Here is a 19,775-nt window from a genome sequence, read left to right as displayed (position 1 = left end):
ATAATACTTTAAATTTTGGTTCTTAAAAATATTGGAACTGGACATACTGCTTAGCAAGACTATCCAGAACAAGAAACAGTTTAATAAGAGTTAAAACTGGAATTAGCTATGGAGCATGATGAGGTCCAGTTCTATCATTGCTTTGTCGCTTTTATGTTATCTTTCCTGCAGTCTGGGCTTCTATTTTGTTTCAGCAAATTTGAAAGAAGAAATGACTAATGTACCTAAAAAGGTCAGCCGACCAGCGAGATGGTAAGAAAACATGTATTTAAAATTGCAGGTAAGCTTTATAAGTAAGCAACTTGATTTCATTTCACCTAGAAAGCAATTGGTAGCACCTTAATAAATAAAGGGGTTGTAAGCCTACAAGATTTTATGTAGTGAGAAATTTTGCATGTGTCTCATTTAACCATGTAGTTTGCTCTCTACTAGTGCTCCTGTGCAGGAATCTAAGACACCTTAACAATTATAGAGATAAATGTCCCATTCATTTGACAAAGACACTTTGATGTGATGATGCAGGGAGTATGAAGCTATAAATAAGTTGTTAAGAATGACATCTCAATAAGACACCATATGCTGTCAAATATTATTCTTTTTAAAAGGCAAGTACAGCCCGTATGCCCTGGGGACAACACCAGAAAAATGTCTGGTTTGTAGATTACATATCAAGTACACTTTTTGACCTCTCAATATGTTTTTTTTTTCTTTTGCATGTACTATACCACGTAACCAGAAAAATACATCAGCAACGGAAATTGTGTAAAGATAAAGAATTTATTTGTCGCATGTTTTGCATGTTTTTTTTTTTCATTCTAAAACGTAATATGCATTTCGTAATCTCATTTTGCATTCACTTAAAAGTTCAAGAATAAGAAAGCACAAACGCTTACGCTGACATATACACAAAAAGCACAAAAGCAGAGACTACGAACACAATATTCTGTATAAATTACCGAGTGGGGGATGTGTATACTAGCTTTGCTCTTGAATTGTGACTTGAATTTGAACTTATGAAAGCCTTTCCAAAGGGCGGCAACAATCTTTAAATCCACTCTTGCTAATCACACTCAGGAGACTAGATAAGTCAGAAAACAAAAACTCCACACATTTCCTTGATAATTTCTGTTGAGTTGGCATCTGTTTATGTGTCCTTAATGTATATAGCGAACAGAAGAGTTACATGAATCTTGGGCTTTAATTGTAAAATAAATTGGGTGTAGTACTTTTTTACTTTCATCTATACCTTAGTAAGACAGAAATAATGAGTGTCTGTCTGTGTGTGTTTGCAAATACATGCGCGTATTCGTTGTAATGACACGAATGTCGGAGTTTCGTGTGTATACCAACTATTACAATATAGTCGCCTCTATGAAATACACAGGCACATCTCTCTAGTCTGGTATTATCGCCAGACCGCCATTGTTCCTGCTGAATCATGTTTAGTTCCTGTTTAGTTGATATCTACTGTCGGTACAGACCCAGCTGGTGTGTAGATGAGAGCCACATCACGACACCTTGTAATCTTTATATCTTTCTTGGATGAATAAGCAGGCCTTGATACTACAGTCATGCGAAGAATCGTGTTTGCTACTCTTCTTGTTGCTGTTTGTTACGTATGTACGACAAAAGGTAAGTTTGTTTACGTCGTGTGTGTACATTTGTCTTTCTATTAAACCAATTAAGTTTAGTATCACAATGGTACTACTAGTTCGTAACTATGAGAAAGCAGATGCTTTTGTAACTGAGCACAGAACACACTAATCTTTTACTCTCTTGACGTATGCCATACACTTCTTACACAGGTTTTTCTCAATTATATATATAAAGCTATGTTAACTATAAAGATCAATATAGGTTTTTTTCCAAACATTTGCTGACAGTCTTACAGAAGTGATATACAACTGATTTAATAACAATTGTGAGAACATATTTCTGCATAAAGGATACTCACTTCTACAACAACTATCCTCTTACATAGTAAAATACAGACACGAGTTGTCTACGCTCATGGTCAGGACAGGATCGGTTTGAAGTCGTCGTTGTTACAAGATGGGTCTTAAGTTTGAAACTAGAAGTGTTAGCAGAATTAGAGTACAAAATCCAAATGGTAATCCGTTCCAAATTGATGGGACATGGGAGGAGAAAGACCTCTGTACTTTGAGCACACATTAGATACACAGTATCAAGGAATAAATGACACCTTTGATAATTAGCTTGAAAAATTTTTTTTAAGGACTTCTGTTCTCAAATCGGCGTTTCTGTCCTTAAAGAAAAGAAAGTTGCTTTGTATATGTTTTATTTCGTATGCACAGTTTCATAACTGAGTTTGGGATTTTATGCTAACAGGAGTAAAACTAAAAGACTGCACAAACAAGAAGTTAGAAATAAATGCAAACTCACCAGGACCCATCATTTGCAAGAGCATCACCAACAATGGCTCTGTTACATGGCGACACGGGGACAAAGCCATTCTCGGAGAGTGTAAATCTGACGGGAACTGCTTATTTTTTTTCCCTAATGAATACAATCTAACCAGAGAGGCGAACTCTACCGACAGCCACCTTCACTTTCTTGCAAACATTGTAGCAGACGACCGTGTTGAGATAAGTTGCGAAGACAGGCAGAGCGGAACCAATGATTCCTGTACACTCAACGTTAAGGGCAAGTTGTGTTCAATTTAAGATTGCTTTTACGTGATTGCAAAAAATTAAATTGACCACTTACTTCTTCAATTTTTGGTCACTGATACAATGATGTTAAACGTTTGTAAGCAGCAAGATTTTTCGTATCAAAAGCAAACATTATCTACGTGTTAAGTTTTCGTTGTTACAGTTAATAATGATATTGTTTTTTCCTAAGTGCTACTCTCTTGCCGCTTTCATGTTTTAGTATTCAAGCTCTTCTGGGAATAAATGTGGTCATGCAATGCTTATAGGTTTTAATATATATATAAGTGCGTGTTATAATGTCAGTCCTATATAACTGTCTTGACTAGGAATTAACTTTTACACAACTAAATAATGTTATTTAGATAAAAAATAATGTGCAAAGGACCGTCATATCTATTAATTGTATATTTATTTGACTGTGTTCATGGGAACATGTGAGCTAAATAGTTTGCAAATATTTCTTTACCAGGTGTAGAAATTACGAACTGCAGGAGCAAGAAGCTGGTAATATTTGAAAACTCATCTCAAGCAATCACATGCAGAAATATTCCAGACAATGGCATCGTTATTTGGCGCTCGGGAGCAGATAAAAACTATATTGGAGAATGCAGCGCTTTGGGAAAGTGCTTGAATAACAGGAGTGCCTTATATAACATCAGCAGAGAGAAAGATTCAGCAGACAGCCATCTTGTTATCCTTCAGAATCCGCGAGGTCTTGTTAATGCTCGCATCACTTGTGAGGACGAGTTAGGAAATACTACCGACACTTGTCAACTCGTCATCAGACGTCAGTCTCCTTCATTCTTTCTAACATTGGTATTTTGATACTTCAAAAAACAATGTGTCTGTTAATTATCATCTTGTAGCTTTGTAATGGTCTTATTTGTACCACCTTCTCTTTACTGCAGATTTTACAGTTCTCTTTTTTTCCGACAATTTATCTGTTTGCTACACTTGCCTCCTTTGGTTGTGGATCTTTGTGTTCAGGGAGTTGTGTTTGTAAGCGTTCGTCTCTTATTTACCTTTCTACATTGATGTCAACTTTTTGCTGTTATTTTGTGACATTCTTTAGTCTTGATTTTTTGTTGCCTGTAACATTTTAGTCTCTTGTGTATCTTTCTACACTGATGAAACCAGAGAGGGTAGATATAGAGAGGCTCCTTCTTTGTCCTTACTTGTTAAGAAAAGTGGTGACGCAGTTGCGTCCCTTCTAAACGTGATGCTACCAGAGTGCAGCCCCTCTATATCTACCCACTCTGATAAAACTACGCATAAGCAAAGTTTACAACTAATTGTCTCTTTGTTTCTTTTTATCTTTCGCTGTTTGATATACATTTCTACCTACTTTTGACAAGTGTTGAATGGCTTGCGAACAGTAGGGTTAGGGTTAACGTTCAATACTCTAGATCCTTGTTTGCAGTGAAGTGTCAACCCTTTGCTGTTACTTTGTGAAAAGATTTCATTGGACCTTTATTTCTTATCTAAGTTTTATCATTATTAATGACTATTGTACTATTTTAGGTCATCCGGTTCTTCGAAACTGTACAATAACCACCAATAACACGAACAGAATTGTGTCAGGTCACTGTATTGTAGACGAGTTCTTTTCGTCCGACAACAACACCCAGTGTCAGTGGACAATGAGAAATACGGTAAATGTTTTTGTTTTCGATAAAGAATCCCAAGAGTATGTGTGTGTGCGCGCGCATGTGAGTGAGGGATCTGTCGTATAACATGTATGGTTGTTTTATATAATATCATGGTGCTTTCTATGTGTCGGAAAGTGTGTAACAGTCGTGTAGTGATGTGTGCAGAATGTCTTTCTTCTCTCAAACAGTCGAATATTTTGCTACCCTCCAGTGTAAATGAATAGAATCTTACTTAAGTTCACTAAGCGCTGGTCTTTCGTCTACTTGCATTCTCCTGTGACTTTCAAAGCGGCTAAAATTACTGTGTTCATCTTCGCAGCAAGGGAATTAATTTTATTAAAGAAACGTTGACAACACACGCTTTTTGTGACAATTTACAAGCGCATTGTTTTTCTTGAACAATGTTTTAAGTCTGAAAGCAGTACGTTCTCTTTTTTTAAATAGTAGGTTTTTGTTTCCATAATTGTATGTATGAAAAGGTTACACACATGCTCGGGGATGCTCCTCCGATATCCGACAAGGAGACCCGAGAGTTTAGTAATTTCTAGGGCACATACCTTCACTGGGATTGTTTGATGCAACCCTCACCCAGGGTAGTATGTGTTGACATCCCATTGACTTGTCTACAGAAATTTAGCCAATGTAATGTGTAGTTCACTGTGCTGTAAATTCCGTATGTTTAATAGATTGTATTTACATGTAGACATGTTCTGATAATGAAGCTAAGCACGTAGCTGTGTTAATGTCTATAGTTTACATGTTTATGTATTAGGAAGTAATTTTCGGCCAGTATATTTCCTTAGAGTGATATACACTGTTAAGATGTTGAAAAATGCTGTAGATTGCAGTGAAGCAGCCACATAGACACAAGTTACTATTTTAAGATTTAAAAAAAGTAAAACAAAAATACATTTTTGTGTACATTCAATCACAGAATCATCAGAGTATTATTCGTTGACATTTTTTGTCTGTTGATATTTTTTAGTGGAACAAAGGCACTGTCCAAACACAAGACCACTTGATGTCCAATGTCTCATTCAACTACACGTGCCAGAGCATCTGGAGTTGCCGGGGAACATGTAGTTTTACTTCTCCACTGCCACACAACAAGGGAGTGTACATCTACACTATAATGGTTCTTGATTCCCCCAGCGCCACACTGTCATTAAACATTACCATTAGTGGGTTTTCTTTTTTTTTAATTACACTTTTATTAAAAATAGTCAACTTTGACTTTTGCTGAACCTTCAATGTGTTCCAAGCTGTTTCACATATACATCATTACTACAGATAATATATAATTCAATAAATGCAATAATTCTTTGATTCAAACGTTGGAAGATAGTTCTCTGGATTCTAGATGTAAATTTAACAGTAGGCAAAATGAGCTATGAAAGAATTTTCTTTTCCAGAAAGCCCAAACCTTTATCTTGGCATACTAAATAAACACTAAGAGGATACTACAGAGGACTTAACTAAAATGGGAATTAAATATTTTTTCTTTGGACTTTGTCGCAATAGTAGAGTACATTTATGTCAATTGCCAACATCCATTTCCGTATGTATATTTTTTCCCTAGAAACTTAGTATTTTTGTAATGAAAGGGGGATAATAGATACATGCATAGGAAACTCTTTTCAAGATAGACTAATGCTTAACAACTCACAAAGTGAACAGAAATAAGTTTAAAAATAAATGGCCAATTGTGTTGATAGCATCCTATTTTATGTTCTCTCTGTATGTTAGTTTGAGAAAATGTATGACTTAATGTATATGTATATTTCTTGATTTATACAAAATAATTGTTAAGATTGTTCTTAAAAGCCCTTGTCAGTGACAAAGAAGGGTAAAAAACTAGGTATTAAATTATAAAATAATGCTAGCACAATTCATAATTTTTTGTGAAGCTACGACCTTAAATCACTTACCTAGCATTTAATCTCCTTACATAAACATATAAGATATACAGGTATAAATGACAGTCCTTTATATGCTTCTACAACCTATGCCAGTGCTTACAAATCTTATAATTAAATTAAACATCTATGTCCAGACGAGGATGACCAAACGAGGTCTACAAACTCTATCCCTTCTGCGACTTCTCCACATACTGGTATGTCGGAACTTAAGTTAGTAAGCTATAACTCCTCTAGGATTTTAATCTTCTAACATTTTACAAAAGGACACAAATCATATTTATGTCGTTATTCTTTTTGTTATACTACTATTATACAGCGTTTATTTATGTTATTATTTACTTCTTCTAAAATTTTTAGTGGATAAGATCTTTGGGTATACACCAGTCCTTACTTTACATGCTTATCACTAGAACCTTTAACCCTTCTTATAGTAGTAAAAAGGCGTTTTATTTATTAATGTCTAGACAACGACTATCAAACGATGTCTTCTAGCGCTCTCCCTTCTAAGTTTTCCACACATCCTAGTATGTCAGATTCTTAGTTTAAAAAATATTTCTATATAAATATAAACAGGAGTACAAAAGATAGCATGTAATAAAATTACAATTCTACTGTCAATCTGGGTCGATCCACCTGTTCTGAAATTAAGTTGTTCAGCTTATTTTTGACATGATAAGTAGTTTTTAGTGTAAGATTTGCTAATTTTGCTTCGATTTTGACTGTGTATGATTAATTAGCCATCAGCAATTATTAACCAACTCTAGCCAAGATCATTATCAACCATTTTTTGTCATCTTTTCATCCGTCATCCTACCGTTCGACCGTCCGTCCGTAAAATTACAATCACCCATATAATCTGCATCCACTCCACCAGTCTAGTAAAACTTTATCTTGAGAATAAACTCACGTAGGCAGGTGCAATGGCAAACTTGAACTGTGAGCACTCATACAGGTAAGCAGGTAGAGTGTGGTCTACACTATGACGATCACACCAACACATTTGCACACGTTATCTTTAAGACAGACAGATCAAAGTGATTGTGATCACACACACACAGATAGAGAGAGAGAGAAACAACGATGATCTCAATGCATTGAATATGTTCTGTAATAATAAAATTAAAATTATAAATTTGCATCGGTTTTTACTAGCATGAAAATGTTTATTTATCGTCGGTGCTAGTTGCAAGGATCGTCTTCTTAATAGGCAGTAGAAATAGAGGACCGAAATGTTGATACTTCAACATGTAATTTTCTATAAACAACTGTTTACAATAGAACCAATTATGTGTCCATGTATAATTGCGCCCCCTTTTTCGGAACGGATGGTCAAGTGCAGTTATCCTGAGCATTACTTTTCGTTTTGTACCTATTGATAATTTTATCGAATTTTTACTGTCGTGTCCTCCTTAAACTTGTCAAGATCAGCTGCTGATAAACGAGTGAGTCATTTTAACAAACTTTTTACTTTTTCTGTATTGTTTGCTCCCAAACATTGTATGTCTGCTCCACCCCATAATAGAGACATGGCATTATCTTTGTTTTATCTACTCATTAAGTAATTTACATTCAGCTAAACCCTAAGTATTTTAAGGTGATTTTAATGTATAAGAATTTTAATTTGAATAAGAACTACTGAAATGTGTTGTCCTCATAATTCATCGTTTACCACTGAAATTATAAATGTAAATGCCTTTGGTTATTGTATATAAACACATTGGCTAAACATAGTAGCAATTATGCATTGGTATTTATATTTCAGATTATTGATTTTATTGTCAACTTATGGTGAAAAATACCTTTCTCTGGTAAAAGTTAATAATTGTTATTTATTTATAGTATTACATTAAAGACCATGCTTTTATGTACCATCTGATTATGAATCACTGTCAGTTGTAAAAAAAAGTTTTCCCAGTAAACTCACCTGTTTGAAGACACATATATAAAAAGATATCAAAGATATTGATGTTGCGTAGGTTTGCAACATTATTTTTTGTTTTCCTTTTTCAGTTGACATTTGATTGTTCTACAGATCAGCGTAAGTCTGGTAATGAAAATGTTACTCCAAGCACCCCTGGGGTGCAGGTATTGATAAGTATGTACTTTAGACTAAATTCTACACAAACATCGACAAAGATTTTGCCCACAAAATATAAACATAAACTTATGACATTAGTTTCTGTTTGGTGAAGACAGTCTGTATTTGTGTATTTTTACTCAGTTTTTTGCGGCACGACGTCCTTCGGACCAGTAAGTAAAGGCAACTTAAGTGATTAGTACCTTTGATCAGTTTACAATGACTTCTTGAGAATGTAAGTAAATAACGATAGATAATAATATTTTGAATATTTGTTTCTTGAAGATGCTGATCATTCTCCATGCTGCTTAACAAAACTATTCAGATTAAAAAATAAAGTTTTTATAAATGTTCAAATTGGGATCAGCTAGGAAGCCTTTGGTCTGATTTGGTCCTTGCTATAGTTCTTTAATGTCATACATCATGCACTTTATAGTCTGGTCTTCTTTTTTTCTTTCAGCCATATTGAAAACGAAAAAAAATGACTAATGTACCTAGAAATGTCAGCCGACCAGCCAGATGGTTAAAAACATGTATTTATAAATTGCAGTTAAGCTTAATAAACAATCAAGTTCATTTCATTTCACCTAAAGGGCAATAAGTAGCAACTCTATAAAGAAAGGGATAGAATCACACCATCACCAATCCGTGATACCTTAGCATGTAGGATGGGGAGGGGGTTATTACCCTTGTTTGTCTTCAGAAACAAGGATTGTCACCCTTTAATAAATGCAGTAACAAGCAATAGTTGTTAAAGTTCGACATGAATATTCATTGTAAAGTAAGAATTTCAGAAATCACCATGGGGGAGAAGAAAGAAGTAGAAGAGCATTGTCGTCAGAAGGTGTGTCTGTCTGGTCGACACCCGGTTCTCTGGGGGACAGACTCTGAATCGTCGTCAGCGTGGGATGTTGGCTCCATCAACCCCAAAGTTAACAGACTATAGTATTCAATGGAATTTAATCATACGAGTGTATATGTGTGTATGTGTGTGAGTGTGATCGTTCCCGGACGTTTTGTTTGTATTTGGATACCGATCTGAGATACTAGGGCACCTGTCACGGCTCCCATTTGAGAAACTGTATGGTTTACAAACCGAAGACATTTAGAACAAGGGAAGTAACTTTTGTTTATAAAAATTGAATGACTGTAAGGTTGAGAGTCGCTTATGACAATGATGTGGTATTTATATAAGTCAAGAGAGTAACTTATGTCATTCAGGTGCTTATCTCGTGTAGTCATTCGTAATATATATTTTATAAATTTACATGTATTGATGTGAGTTATTGAAATTTATTATCCTACCCTAAAAACAACACAAGTTTTTCAAATTATAGCTAATTTTAAACCCACTTACAGGTCTTTGTAATCTGCTGTAAGAAAGAACACGTGTGGGACGCAGTGTGTGACCTGTGTGCCGTTCCCAACAACATACTCATACTCGCTACTCCAGACCCCATAACGATACTGATTCAGACTAGCATATAATTAAAATTCATTCAGTAAGTTGCAAAAGTCAAATTATGGAAACAAGAAAGAAAGCTTTAGTTTACGGGCTATGGATGCAGGTAAACACAGCATCCACAGCCAAAAACTAGCGAAAAGAACTCTTCCTCTAGGACATGGCCACCATCCTCTAAAAGTGATAACACTTATAAATATGTCTCCCTAGTATAGAGAGGGCGAATGGTCATTCTATAGCACAGAAGTACTATCACACAAAAGCAAATGCTTACAGATACACAAATAAAAAGACACAAAAGCAGACACCACGAACACAATATTCTATTACAAACAACGAATACTGAGGTGGAGATGGTTGAACGTGTCTAACCCCTGTCAGCAGACTCTTGACTGTATGTATGTATGCAGTTTCCTGCTGACAGAATCTTTACAGTGACTATGATAAGCAGGCATCAATCAGATAGAGAGGCTTTAAAGATTATTCCCGACTTTCGGAAAGGCTTTCATAATTTTAAACTCAAGTAACGATTCAAGACAAAGGCGAGTATACACATCATCACGCGCAAATTTTGTTAGACACACTCTTGTTTATGTACACAGCATCTCAATAAACAAACACCGACACAAATTTCCCTCTTAATTTCTGTTGAGTTTGCATCTGTTTATGTGTCGTAAATATATATATATAACAAACAGTGGAGTTAGGTGAATATTCGGCTTTTGATTGTAAATTAGGTCTTGTGTAGTACTTATTTTCTCTCGTCTATACCTCAGTAAGACAGACAGAATATTTAGTGGAATGTGTGTGTCTGTGTGTGTGTTTGCGAGCACGCGCGTATTCCTTGTAATGACACGAATGTCTGAGTTCCGTGTGTCTATCAACTACTACAATATAGTCTCCTCTATTAAACACACAAGCACATCTCTCTAGTCTCACAAAATCGCCAGACCGCCATTGTTCCTGCTGAATCATGATTTCCTGTTCCACTTGACATCTACTGTCGGTACTGACCGAGCTGGTGTGTAGATGAGAGCCACATCAGCACACACTGCAATCTTCATATCTTTCTGTTAGCGTTGAAAACAATTGGCTTTGGTACTACAGTCATGCAGAGAATCGGGTTTTCTACTCTTCTTGTTGCCGTTTGTTTCGTGTGTACGACAAAAGGTAAGTTTGCTTACGTCTCGTGTGTTAATTTGTCTTTCTATTAAACCAAATAAGATTAACATCACAATGGTACTACTAGTTTATAAATTCGCGAAAGCAGATGCTTTTGTAACTGAGCACAGAACACGCTAATATTTTTACTCTCCTGAAGCATGTCATACACTTTTCTACAACAAATATCAGCTTACAAAGTAAATTACAGACACAGGTTATCCACTTTCATGGAGAGGACAGGATCAAACTGAAGTCGTTGTTGATGTGTCTTAAGTTTCGACCTAGAGGTGATACTAGAATCAGAGGGTCGAAGACGGATGGGTAAACCGGGCTCGGTAGGAGAAAGATCGCTGTCTACATGTCTTATATCTTAGCACACATTAGATATAAAATGTCAAGGAATAAATGAAACTTATGATAACGAGGGTTAAAAATATTATTTTATGAACTTAAGAACCTGTTATATGCTCAAATCTGTATGTAAAGAAAATATAGCTGTTTTGTAAATGTTTCATTTATTTTCATAACTGAGTTCAGGATTTTATGCTAACAGGAGTAAAACTACAAAACTGCACAAACAAGAAGTTAGAGATAAATGCAAACTCACCTGGACCCATCATTTGCAAGAACATCACCAAGAATGGCTCTGTTGTATGGCGACTCGGGCAGGAAGCAGGCGCTCTCGGAGAGTGTAAACCTGACGGGAACTGCTCCTCATTTTTTCCTAACAAAGACAATAAATACAATCTGACCAGAGAGGCGAACTCTACCGACAGCCACTTCGAGTTTCTTGTAAACGTCACAGCAGACGACGGTGTTGAGATAAGTTGCGAAGACCAGCAGGACGGAACCAGTGACACCTGTACACTCAACATTACTGGCAAGCTGTGTTCTATGATTGCTTTTACATGATTGGAAAAAAATAAATAGACAGCTAGCTTTCTGTCAGTGGTGCTAATATATTGTCAGCAGCAACATTGTTCGTATCACAGACGCACATAATTATACGTGTTAGTCGATGTCACAGTTAATGGTCATACCGCTTTTTTTCTAAGAGCTACTTTCTCGCCGCTTTGATGTTTTAGTATTCAAGCTCCTCTCAGAATACCTTTTGATCATCCAATGCTTTCAGGTTTTAAAAACTGTGTATGAGTTATAGTATGCGTCTTATATGAATGTGTTTGACTATCAATTAACTTTTACACAGCTAGATAATGTTTATTAGATAAGAGATAACATGCAAAAGACTCTCGGATCTATTGTTTGTATATTAAATTGACTTTGTTCATATGGGCCGTTGCGTACAATAGTTTGTAAATGTCATTTCTTTACCAGGTGTAGAAATTACGAACTGCAGGAGCAAGAAGCTGGTAATATTTGAAAATTCATCTCAAGAAATCACATGTAGAAATATCCCAGTCAATGGCACCGTTATTTGGCGCTCGGGAGCAGATAAAAACTATATTGGAGAATGCAGTGCTTTGGGAAAGTGCTTGAATAGTAGGAATGACTCCTATCACATCAGCAGAGAGAAGGATTCATCAGACAGCCATCTTGTTATCCTTGAGAATCTGCGAGGTCTTACTAATGCTCGCATCACTTGTGAGGACGAGTCAGGAAATACTACCGACACTTGTCAACTCATCATCAGACGTTAGTCTCTTTCTTTCTTTCTTTCTTTCTTTCTTTCTTTCTTTCTTTCTTTCTTTCTTTCTTTCTATCATTAGTATTTTGATAACTGAAAACAATATTTGTCTGTTAACATTTTGTAGCTTTGTAATAGCCTCACCTGTGCCACCTGTTCCCTTATTTCCCGAGCAGTTATATTTCAACACATGCATTTCACACGTTAATTTGTTTTTACTTTCTGTCATAATGAAGTTTTTTCGAAACGTTTAACACTTGTCGAGATCATTGTTTGCAGTGAGGTGTCAACCCTGTGCTGTTATCATGTAGCATTCTTTTCTTATCCTTGATTTGTTATCCTATGATTTATCATTTTTAACGACTATTTTACAGGATATGTTAAGAGCAGTGAGCTATCATACAGCGCTACTGAAGGAACAAAATAAACCAATTCAAATGATGGATTAATTTGTATCTCCACACATTATATCTTATCACATGTTATTTATTAGCTTATGTCTGATACAACAATTCACTAAAATTTTATAAACCAGGTATTTTTACAAATCCTATCTTTCCAAAATATGTTTCTGTTATTTCTTCAGTGCAAACCAACAAACTATAAAAGTTGTTTTTATTGTATGGCTACTCTAATGCATGTTCCACTTTTCTAGGACATCCGGTTCTTCAAAACTGTACAATAACCACCGATAACACGAACAGAACGGTGTCAGGTCACTGTATTGTAGACGAGTTCTTTTCGTCTGACAACAACACCCAGTGTCATTGGACAAGGAGAGATACAGTAAATGTTCTTGTTTTCAAAAAAAAAAAAGAATCCTAAGTAATTGTACTATGTGTGCAAGCGAGTGCGCATGTGAGTAAGTGATCTATGGTTGTTTTATATAATATCATTATCTTTCCTAGAAAACTATTCAAATACTGTCGGCAGTAAATGCTCTTTATTTTAATAAAAATTGCTGGTCTTTGTCTCCATACTTGCACATATGAAACAGTTACACTTAGAGTTAACCTTTACATGATTATGCCCGGGGTTGCTATCTCCATATCACTGATGGAGAGTCCTGAGAACTTCCGCCTACAGCCTTAGGCAGGAGTGGCTAGTCAGTGCAAGTGACGTAGGGGTACCCTAAGTGCAGTCAGACCTAAGGAGTTACCCTTAAGAAAGACTAGGGTGTTTAGTGTTTTTTAAGAGCGCATTCTAGGTATGTTTATTATGACCCATACCCAGTGTAGTGTGTTTTGACACCCCACATACGTGTCTATAAAAAGTTCACGAATATAATGTGTAGTTTTATGATGTCATAATACTAACGGCTTTTAAATGTACATCGCTTGAGATCATATGAATGAGAGTACTCTAGCACTAAAAACTTGAACATGACAAACAGCATACGAGAAAAGAAGTGGAAAGACCCGGGCAGACAGATGGTAAAGGACAGACGCAGAGAAACAGAGGAAGCAGGTCACAAACAGTAAGAACTGATATTAAGTTTCAATGTATTATCCGCCCCTATCGTGGATTTCCTTCCATAACTACTTACCACCGACCGCAACAAAAAACTTATAAGAATAGATGGTTGGCTTTATATGGCTCCGGCTTGGATGTAGCAACTGTACCCTAACAAATAAAAGTTTAAGACATATTTTTACTATATTGGTCGTAAACTGACCAAAATATTCGAATCTGATCTGTTGTCTCATATTTCTATATTTTAGGACAATATGAATATAGATTTAGGGAAGGATTGAATTTTGCTGTTCTTAATGTATCGGAAAATACAACTGTGTATTTCTTTCATCAGGTTTCTTTTTACCTGAGACCATGTGGATGATTGATATTGGCTTTTATTGTCTTGCATGTCCTACTATATGTTTGTTTTCATTTCTACAAGTGAAGAACAGAAAAATTAATGATTAAATTGAAAGTTATGAGCTAGGTATTTTGCTCGCAATACATTCGGTGTAAAACCACTAAAAAACTTTTTAAAACATCTAACACATAGTGCTATAGTTCGTTCGTCCGTAAAGCTGTGCTGTGAACTTTGTTTGTATGTTGTGATAGTGAGGAGAAGAATGTAGTTGTATGTGTCCATTCTGTGCTTTTGATTCTCGCTAGTGTAGATTTACAATTTTTTTATTTACTTACAGTACAAAAAAAATTTATGTTGAAATCTGCTGTTGATTGAAACAAAAAGCCATAATTTATATGCGTCCTACTATTTTTTTTAAACGAAAGAATAAAACATAATATGATATTTTTGTATTTTAATCACGGAATCATCAGATTATTTTATTAATCGCTCACATTTATTTAGTCTGCTGATATTTTTTAGGGGAACAAAAGCGCTGTCCAGACACAAGATCACTTGATGTCCAATGTTTCATTCAACTACACGTGCCAAAGCTTATGGAGTTGCCGGGGGACATGTAGTTTTACATCTCAACTGCCACATAACAAAGGAAAGTACATCTACACTATAATAGTTCTTGATTTCCCCAACGCCACACTGTCATTCAACATTACCATCAATGGGTGTGAGTATTACACGTGTCGCTTTATTATAAACTTTTTATTATTTTAAGAAGTTCCTTCCTTAGTATGGTTAAACGGGAAAAGACATAAATAGTGATAAAATATATTTTTTTCAAAGTACATAGCAATGTCTTTTTTTAAAGTGTCTATTTCGAGATATATATATAGGTGATTACTACCCCGTGTTTATCCACCTTTTAAGTCCAGATACTATGACAGTAGTCTAGCATTAAAATTCTGAAATAATCAGTATGTTTTTGTTATATATTTTTTTGGTATAGCTGACTACTTTCAAACGACACCTGTCTCACCTGAGTCCACTTCACCTTCAGGTAGTCTGAGATTTCTTTAATTAGATGAGTATCCTATTAGAGTTTAATTATAAAAGAAAAACATATCACAACTTAATAAGTTTGTGTGTTTGTTATACATTTTGTCAAGGTGACCTTTTATCTCATTCTTCTTCACCTTCAGGTACGTCCGATATAATGTCTTTATTAGATAAGTATCCCATTACATATTAATTATAAAAAAAAATATTGCAAGGTAACAGTTCTAACTCCTTTTAAACACGTTCATCAGAATCGATGAGGTCTACATCGCCATGTAATGTATGTAAACTCTCAAAAATCCGGGATATCCATCAATTAATTGAAAAAGAAATTTGACCAAAGTGAGGTCCTTTTATTAGTCTCTGATTACCTTTCACATCCTTTACTGTTTCTGGGGTCAAAATCTTACTCTCTGAGACCGTCAGAAATCTTGGTGTCATTCTCGAAGCATCATTGCTTGATTCTCACATGAATGAAGTTTGTACGATTATTTACCTCAAGCTTCACAGGGTCAGTCACATCTGACCCTTCCTGTAAGTCACTGCTACCATAAAATTATGTGTCTTTATTTGGTCTGATTCCTAAAGATCTTTGTTCGTCGATCTTCTTAACCCCGCTTTAACGATCTTCACGGGTCTTCAAAAAATGTCCAATCTGTTTACTTATGTACACCACTCGTTTGCATGCTTCATTGGCTGCCAGTGCGAGCATGCATTCATTACAAGTTTGTCATACTTTGCTACTGATGTTTATACTGCTTCGCCCCATTTACCTGAGCTCCTGACACCTAGCCCCTCCTATAGTCGGTCGAGTCAGTCTACCTGTGTCGCCTTCCTCCCTGTGCCGTTCATTACACGGGAGACATCTGACAAACATTATTTTGGTTTCTTTGTTACCTTTTCAGTGCATCGCATGAGCTTATGTCAACAAAGTAAAACGCCTTTCAAAAATTATAAGACTGACAGATTAATAACAATTTTATAATAAGCAGATTATTAAAAAATAGAATTAATACATAGTAATTTTATTAATTTTTATGATATATTCTTAAAACCTGTGAAGAGTAAATAGTTTGTTTTAAATGTTTTTAATACTTAGGAAAGATTCTCTATAAAAGAGCATACAATATTTTAAATGATAAATATGTTATTTCTACTTCTGTCTAGATGACGAGAACCAAACAAAGTCACATCAGGGTATGGCGGAATTTAAATACCACACTTATTTTTTTTACTCCTAGCTTAATTTTGTTATACAAAATAAAATTTGTAAAATTATTATTCTTATTGTTGCTACTTTCACAAAGAGTTTACGAATCTTGAAATAATTTCTATCTAGATGACAAGAACCAATATCTACTAATGCTATACTTTAGTCTCTTTATTTACCTTCGGGTAAATACTGTTAATGTCATCATCCGATAAAATTGTCTAGAAGAAGGGTTTGAAAAGAAAACCTTTATTAAAGCGAGTACAATTTTCGAAATATTATATGTGTTATTTCTATTTTGTGTAGATGACAACAACCAAACAATGTCTACTGATGCTCCTTTTTGTACTCCTTCACATTCGGGTAAGACGGACGTTTCATTATTAGTTCATTATTAGGAGTGTTAAACTGTAATATTAGAAGTAAAACCATACATGTATTTTATAAATACTTACCAACCTAATTTTATGCTAAACTACTTTCTTTTTATCCCGACTGAAAAAGGTGATAACAATATACAAGTCTACACAATCGAGATAAAAAGACAGTTTAGCATAACAGTTCCGAAATAATAATTTTTTTTAATATAATTTCTGTCTAGGTGAAGACTTTCCAACGACAGCTATCGACCATTCATCTTCGTCGCCTTCAGGTACTCCGAGAAAATTTTAGTAATAAATGGTTAATAATTAATTGTATAAAATTATCTAAAAGTCGGGTTTAAAAAGACGCATACTTCTAATTTCCAAACATCATTTTTCTTACTGCCAGGTATGTCTATTAGTGAGTTACTGTAAATGTTTGATGCTGAAATAAATTAATAAGGGTAAACATTATATTACTTAGATAAATTAAAGTAAACGAATGAGATGAATGCTGGAACTGGTGTGTTGAAATCAGATTTGTCGGTTATTCTTACACATAATCATCATCGTCATGATTTGGTCTCTACTAAAAGAATTGTTGGTGACCAAGGACAGGTTTGTCTGCCCCTTGCCCGTCATTCACTACAGATACACACATAATAGAACAGCAGTTAGCATGCAATGATAATAATGAAACTAAATATTAGTCCTTTTGTTTGGAAGGTGGCCATTGTTGTCGTCTGTTTTAACCTACTTTACTAGAGATCTTTCTTTACATTTTACTGTATGAGGTTATTTCTCTGTTTATAATTTATATATTAACTACATCATGTTTTTTTATGTTCCTGCAGAACCGTTTCACACTGTAATCTCGACGCCAGCTCAAGAATCCCCATCTGAGGGAAACTCAAGCCAGCTAGGTCTTATATTCGGCATTTTGTTAGCTTTTGCAATTCTCACCACAGCATCGACTGTATTTTTTATCTTCAGGCGGAGAAAACTGCAAAGACAAAGTAGGCAACTGTTACACTCAAAGTAATACTCTTCAATCTGTCCATCCCATCACACGTGATAATTATTCATTTCCTATATGATCCTAATTTAGTTGATTTAGTTTTACTTTGTCTCATTCTCAGTTTTAAACTTATTTACCTCACGCCATTTTTAAATTCTTTTTTCAGGTCGAAGACATCTGGAGACTGCATCAACACAACGGGAACAAGGTTAGCACGATTAAAAGAAAAGAAACTGATTAAATAAAAAAGGATAATGAAAACAATTTATAAAAACGTGTTTAAAAGAATTATTACTTTACTAGTACAACAATTTGTATAAATGCTCTATTTTATATCATAATATTATCCACAATTATCATTTCATCGGACGTTAACTATAAATGTTCATGTTTGTGTATGATAAAATTGTTATTTTGTATTTTTATTTTAAACTTTCAGTATAATAAGATGATAGTTTATTATCTTTATTAGAGTCGTGTGTAATGACTTTTTAGTAGGTTAACCTCGCACTATGGTATACACATTTAGCTAAATTTTTGTTATTTTGCAGAATTTGAGGAATTTATCAACGATGTGTATCAAAGTGCAGATCCAAGCTTAATACAACCGTTACAAAACACGTGACCCAAAACGACTAATGGAGATTTTTAAAAAATATCTCTCATTGAACATTTAAATAAAAAGTTTTCATGCTGGCCCCTGCACAAAGCATTTTCTCAGCTTCAAAGGCTGATTCTAAAATAAGTTCATCCTCACTGCACATCCCTTTTTATTTATATAGAAACGTTTGTTGACTTTTAATAGATATAAGCACCCACTGGTCTGAACAAACGTATACTGCTGTACACTGTAAATATTATTTTAATATAATCAGTAAGAGCTATAATAGAGTCTGCATCCTTTTGCCTATTGCCCACTCTTGTATTGACTGATGTCATTTCTATATATAATATATTTATTTTGCTGCGTCTATAGTTCTTTCGACTGATTGTAAATTGTAACGCGGTATAATAATTTTATGTTTATGTTTGCTCCATATTTGTTGACCTTTCATCTGAAACATGTGCAGGTATTCCAAGATATCTTTATTATAAAATGTTTTAGGATCCTTTCATAATCAGGCAAAATTTTCTGATTTTTTTTACAAGCCCGATGCTTCTGATTTCCCTTATCTATTTTTATTACTGCCTAGAATGTCTTTCAGTGGGTTACTTAAATGGTTGATGCAGAAATAAAGTAAGAACGGTCAACATTATGCTGCTGAGATAAATTAAAGAAGAGAGATAAATGGATTTAGGGTATCAAAATCAGATTTTTTGCTCATTCATACCCATCATCGCTATAGTCGTCGTCAAATACGCACCCGCATTTCAAGATCTCATGTCCCAATTAGTGTGAACAGTTGTAAGGTGATTTAGGCACAAGTAAACAGTTTCTGTGAACAGCTACTGGGTTGCTTGCCCCTTGCTCATCATAGACTATAGATGGACTCGTGTGAAAACAGCAGTTAGCATGCAATGATAGTGATAATGCTTAATTTTTTACATTACCATTGCATTTAATGTTAATGTATGAATCTGCAAATCGAGAATTTTTATTGTTACATTTTTGGTTCTGAAATGGACTAATTTATTAATTTATTTGTGATTACTACTAAAACTTCTCTGTTTTCAAACAATAACATTTTGATAATTATACAGCTGTTTCTTTTATTTGAGATATATTAA

At 34.8% G+C, this 19,775-nt stretch overlaps 1 protein-coding gene across 3 annotated transcripts; it reads left to right on the top strand.

The window, feature by feature from the left end:
- Window positions 1–29: 29 nt before the first annotated feature.
- On the top strand, window positions 30–18,696 carry LOC112568168. Of its 3 annotated transcripts, XM_025245324.1 has the most exons (18): window positions 30–1,632; window positions 2,350–2,664; window positions 3,142–3,459; window positions 4,194–4,324; window positions 5,307–5,502; window positions 6,375–6,434; window positions 11,497–11,823; window positions 12,279–12,596; window positions 13,244–13,374; window positions 13,982–14,065; window positions 14,927–15,128; window positions 15,408–15,458; window positions 16,625–16,654; window positions 16,974–17,030; window positions 17,269–17,319; window positions 17,884–18,045; window positions 18,214–18,255; window positions 18,599–18,696. In XM_025245324.1, exons 1-18 carry the CDS (start codon window positions 1,572–1,574, stop codon window positions 18,670–18,672), a joined length of 2,610 nt encoding a protein of 869 aa, XP_025101109.1. In that variant the 5' UTR covers window positions 30–1,571; the 3' UTR covers window positions 18,673–18,696. The 3 variants fall into 3 exon arrangements, with proteins under 3 accessions (XP_025101109.1, XP_025101110.1, XP_025101111.1); XM_025245325.1 differs by lacking the exon at window positions 13,982–14,065; XM_025245326.1 differs by lacking the exons at window positions 16,974–17,030; window positions 17,269–17,319; window positions 17,884–18,045; window positions 18,214–18,255; window positions 18,599–18,696 and having other exon boundaries at window positions 14,927–15,126; window positions 16,625–16,643.
- The last annotated feature ends 1,079 nt before the right edge of the window (window positions 18,697–19,775 follow it).

The sequence above is a fragment of the Pomacea canaliculata genome, linkage group LG7 (assembly GCF_003073045.1).
Source record: "Pomacea canaliculata isolate SZHN2017 linkage group LG7, ASM307304v1, whole genome shotgun sequence".
NCBI lineage: Eukaryota > Metazoa > Mollusca > Gastropoda > Architaenioglossa > Ampullariidae > Pomacea > Pomacea canaliculata.
The sequence above is the reverse complement of the archived record's forward strand: the minus strand, read 5'-3'. Positions and strand labels throughout refer to the sequence as shown.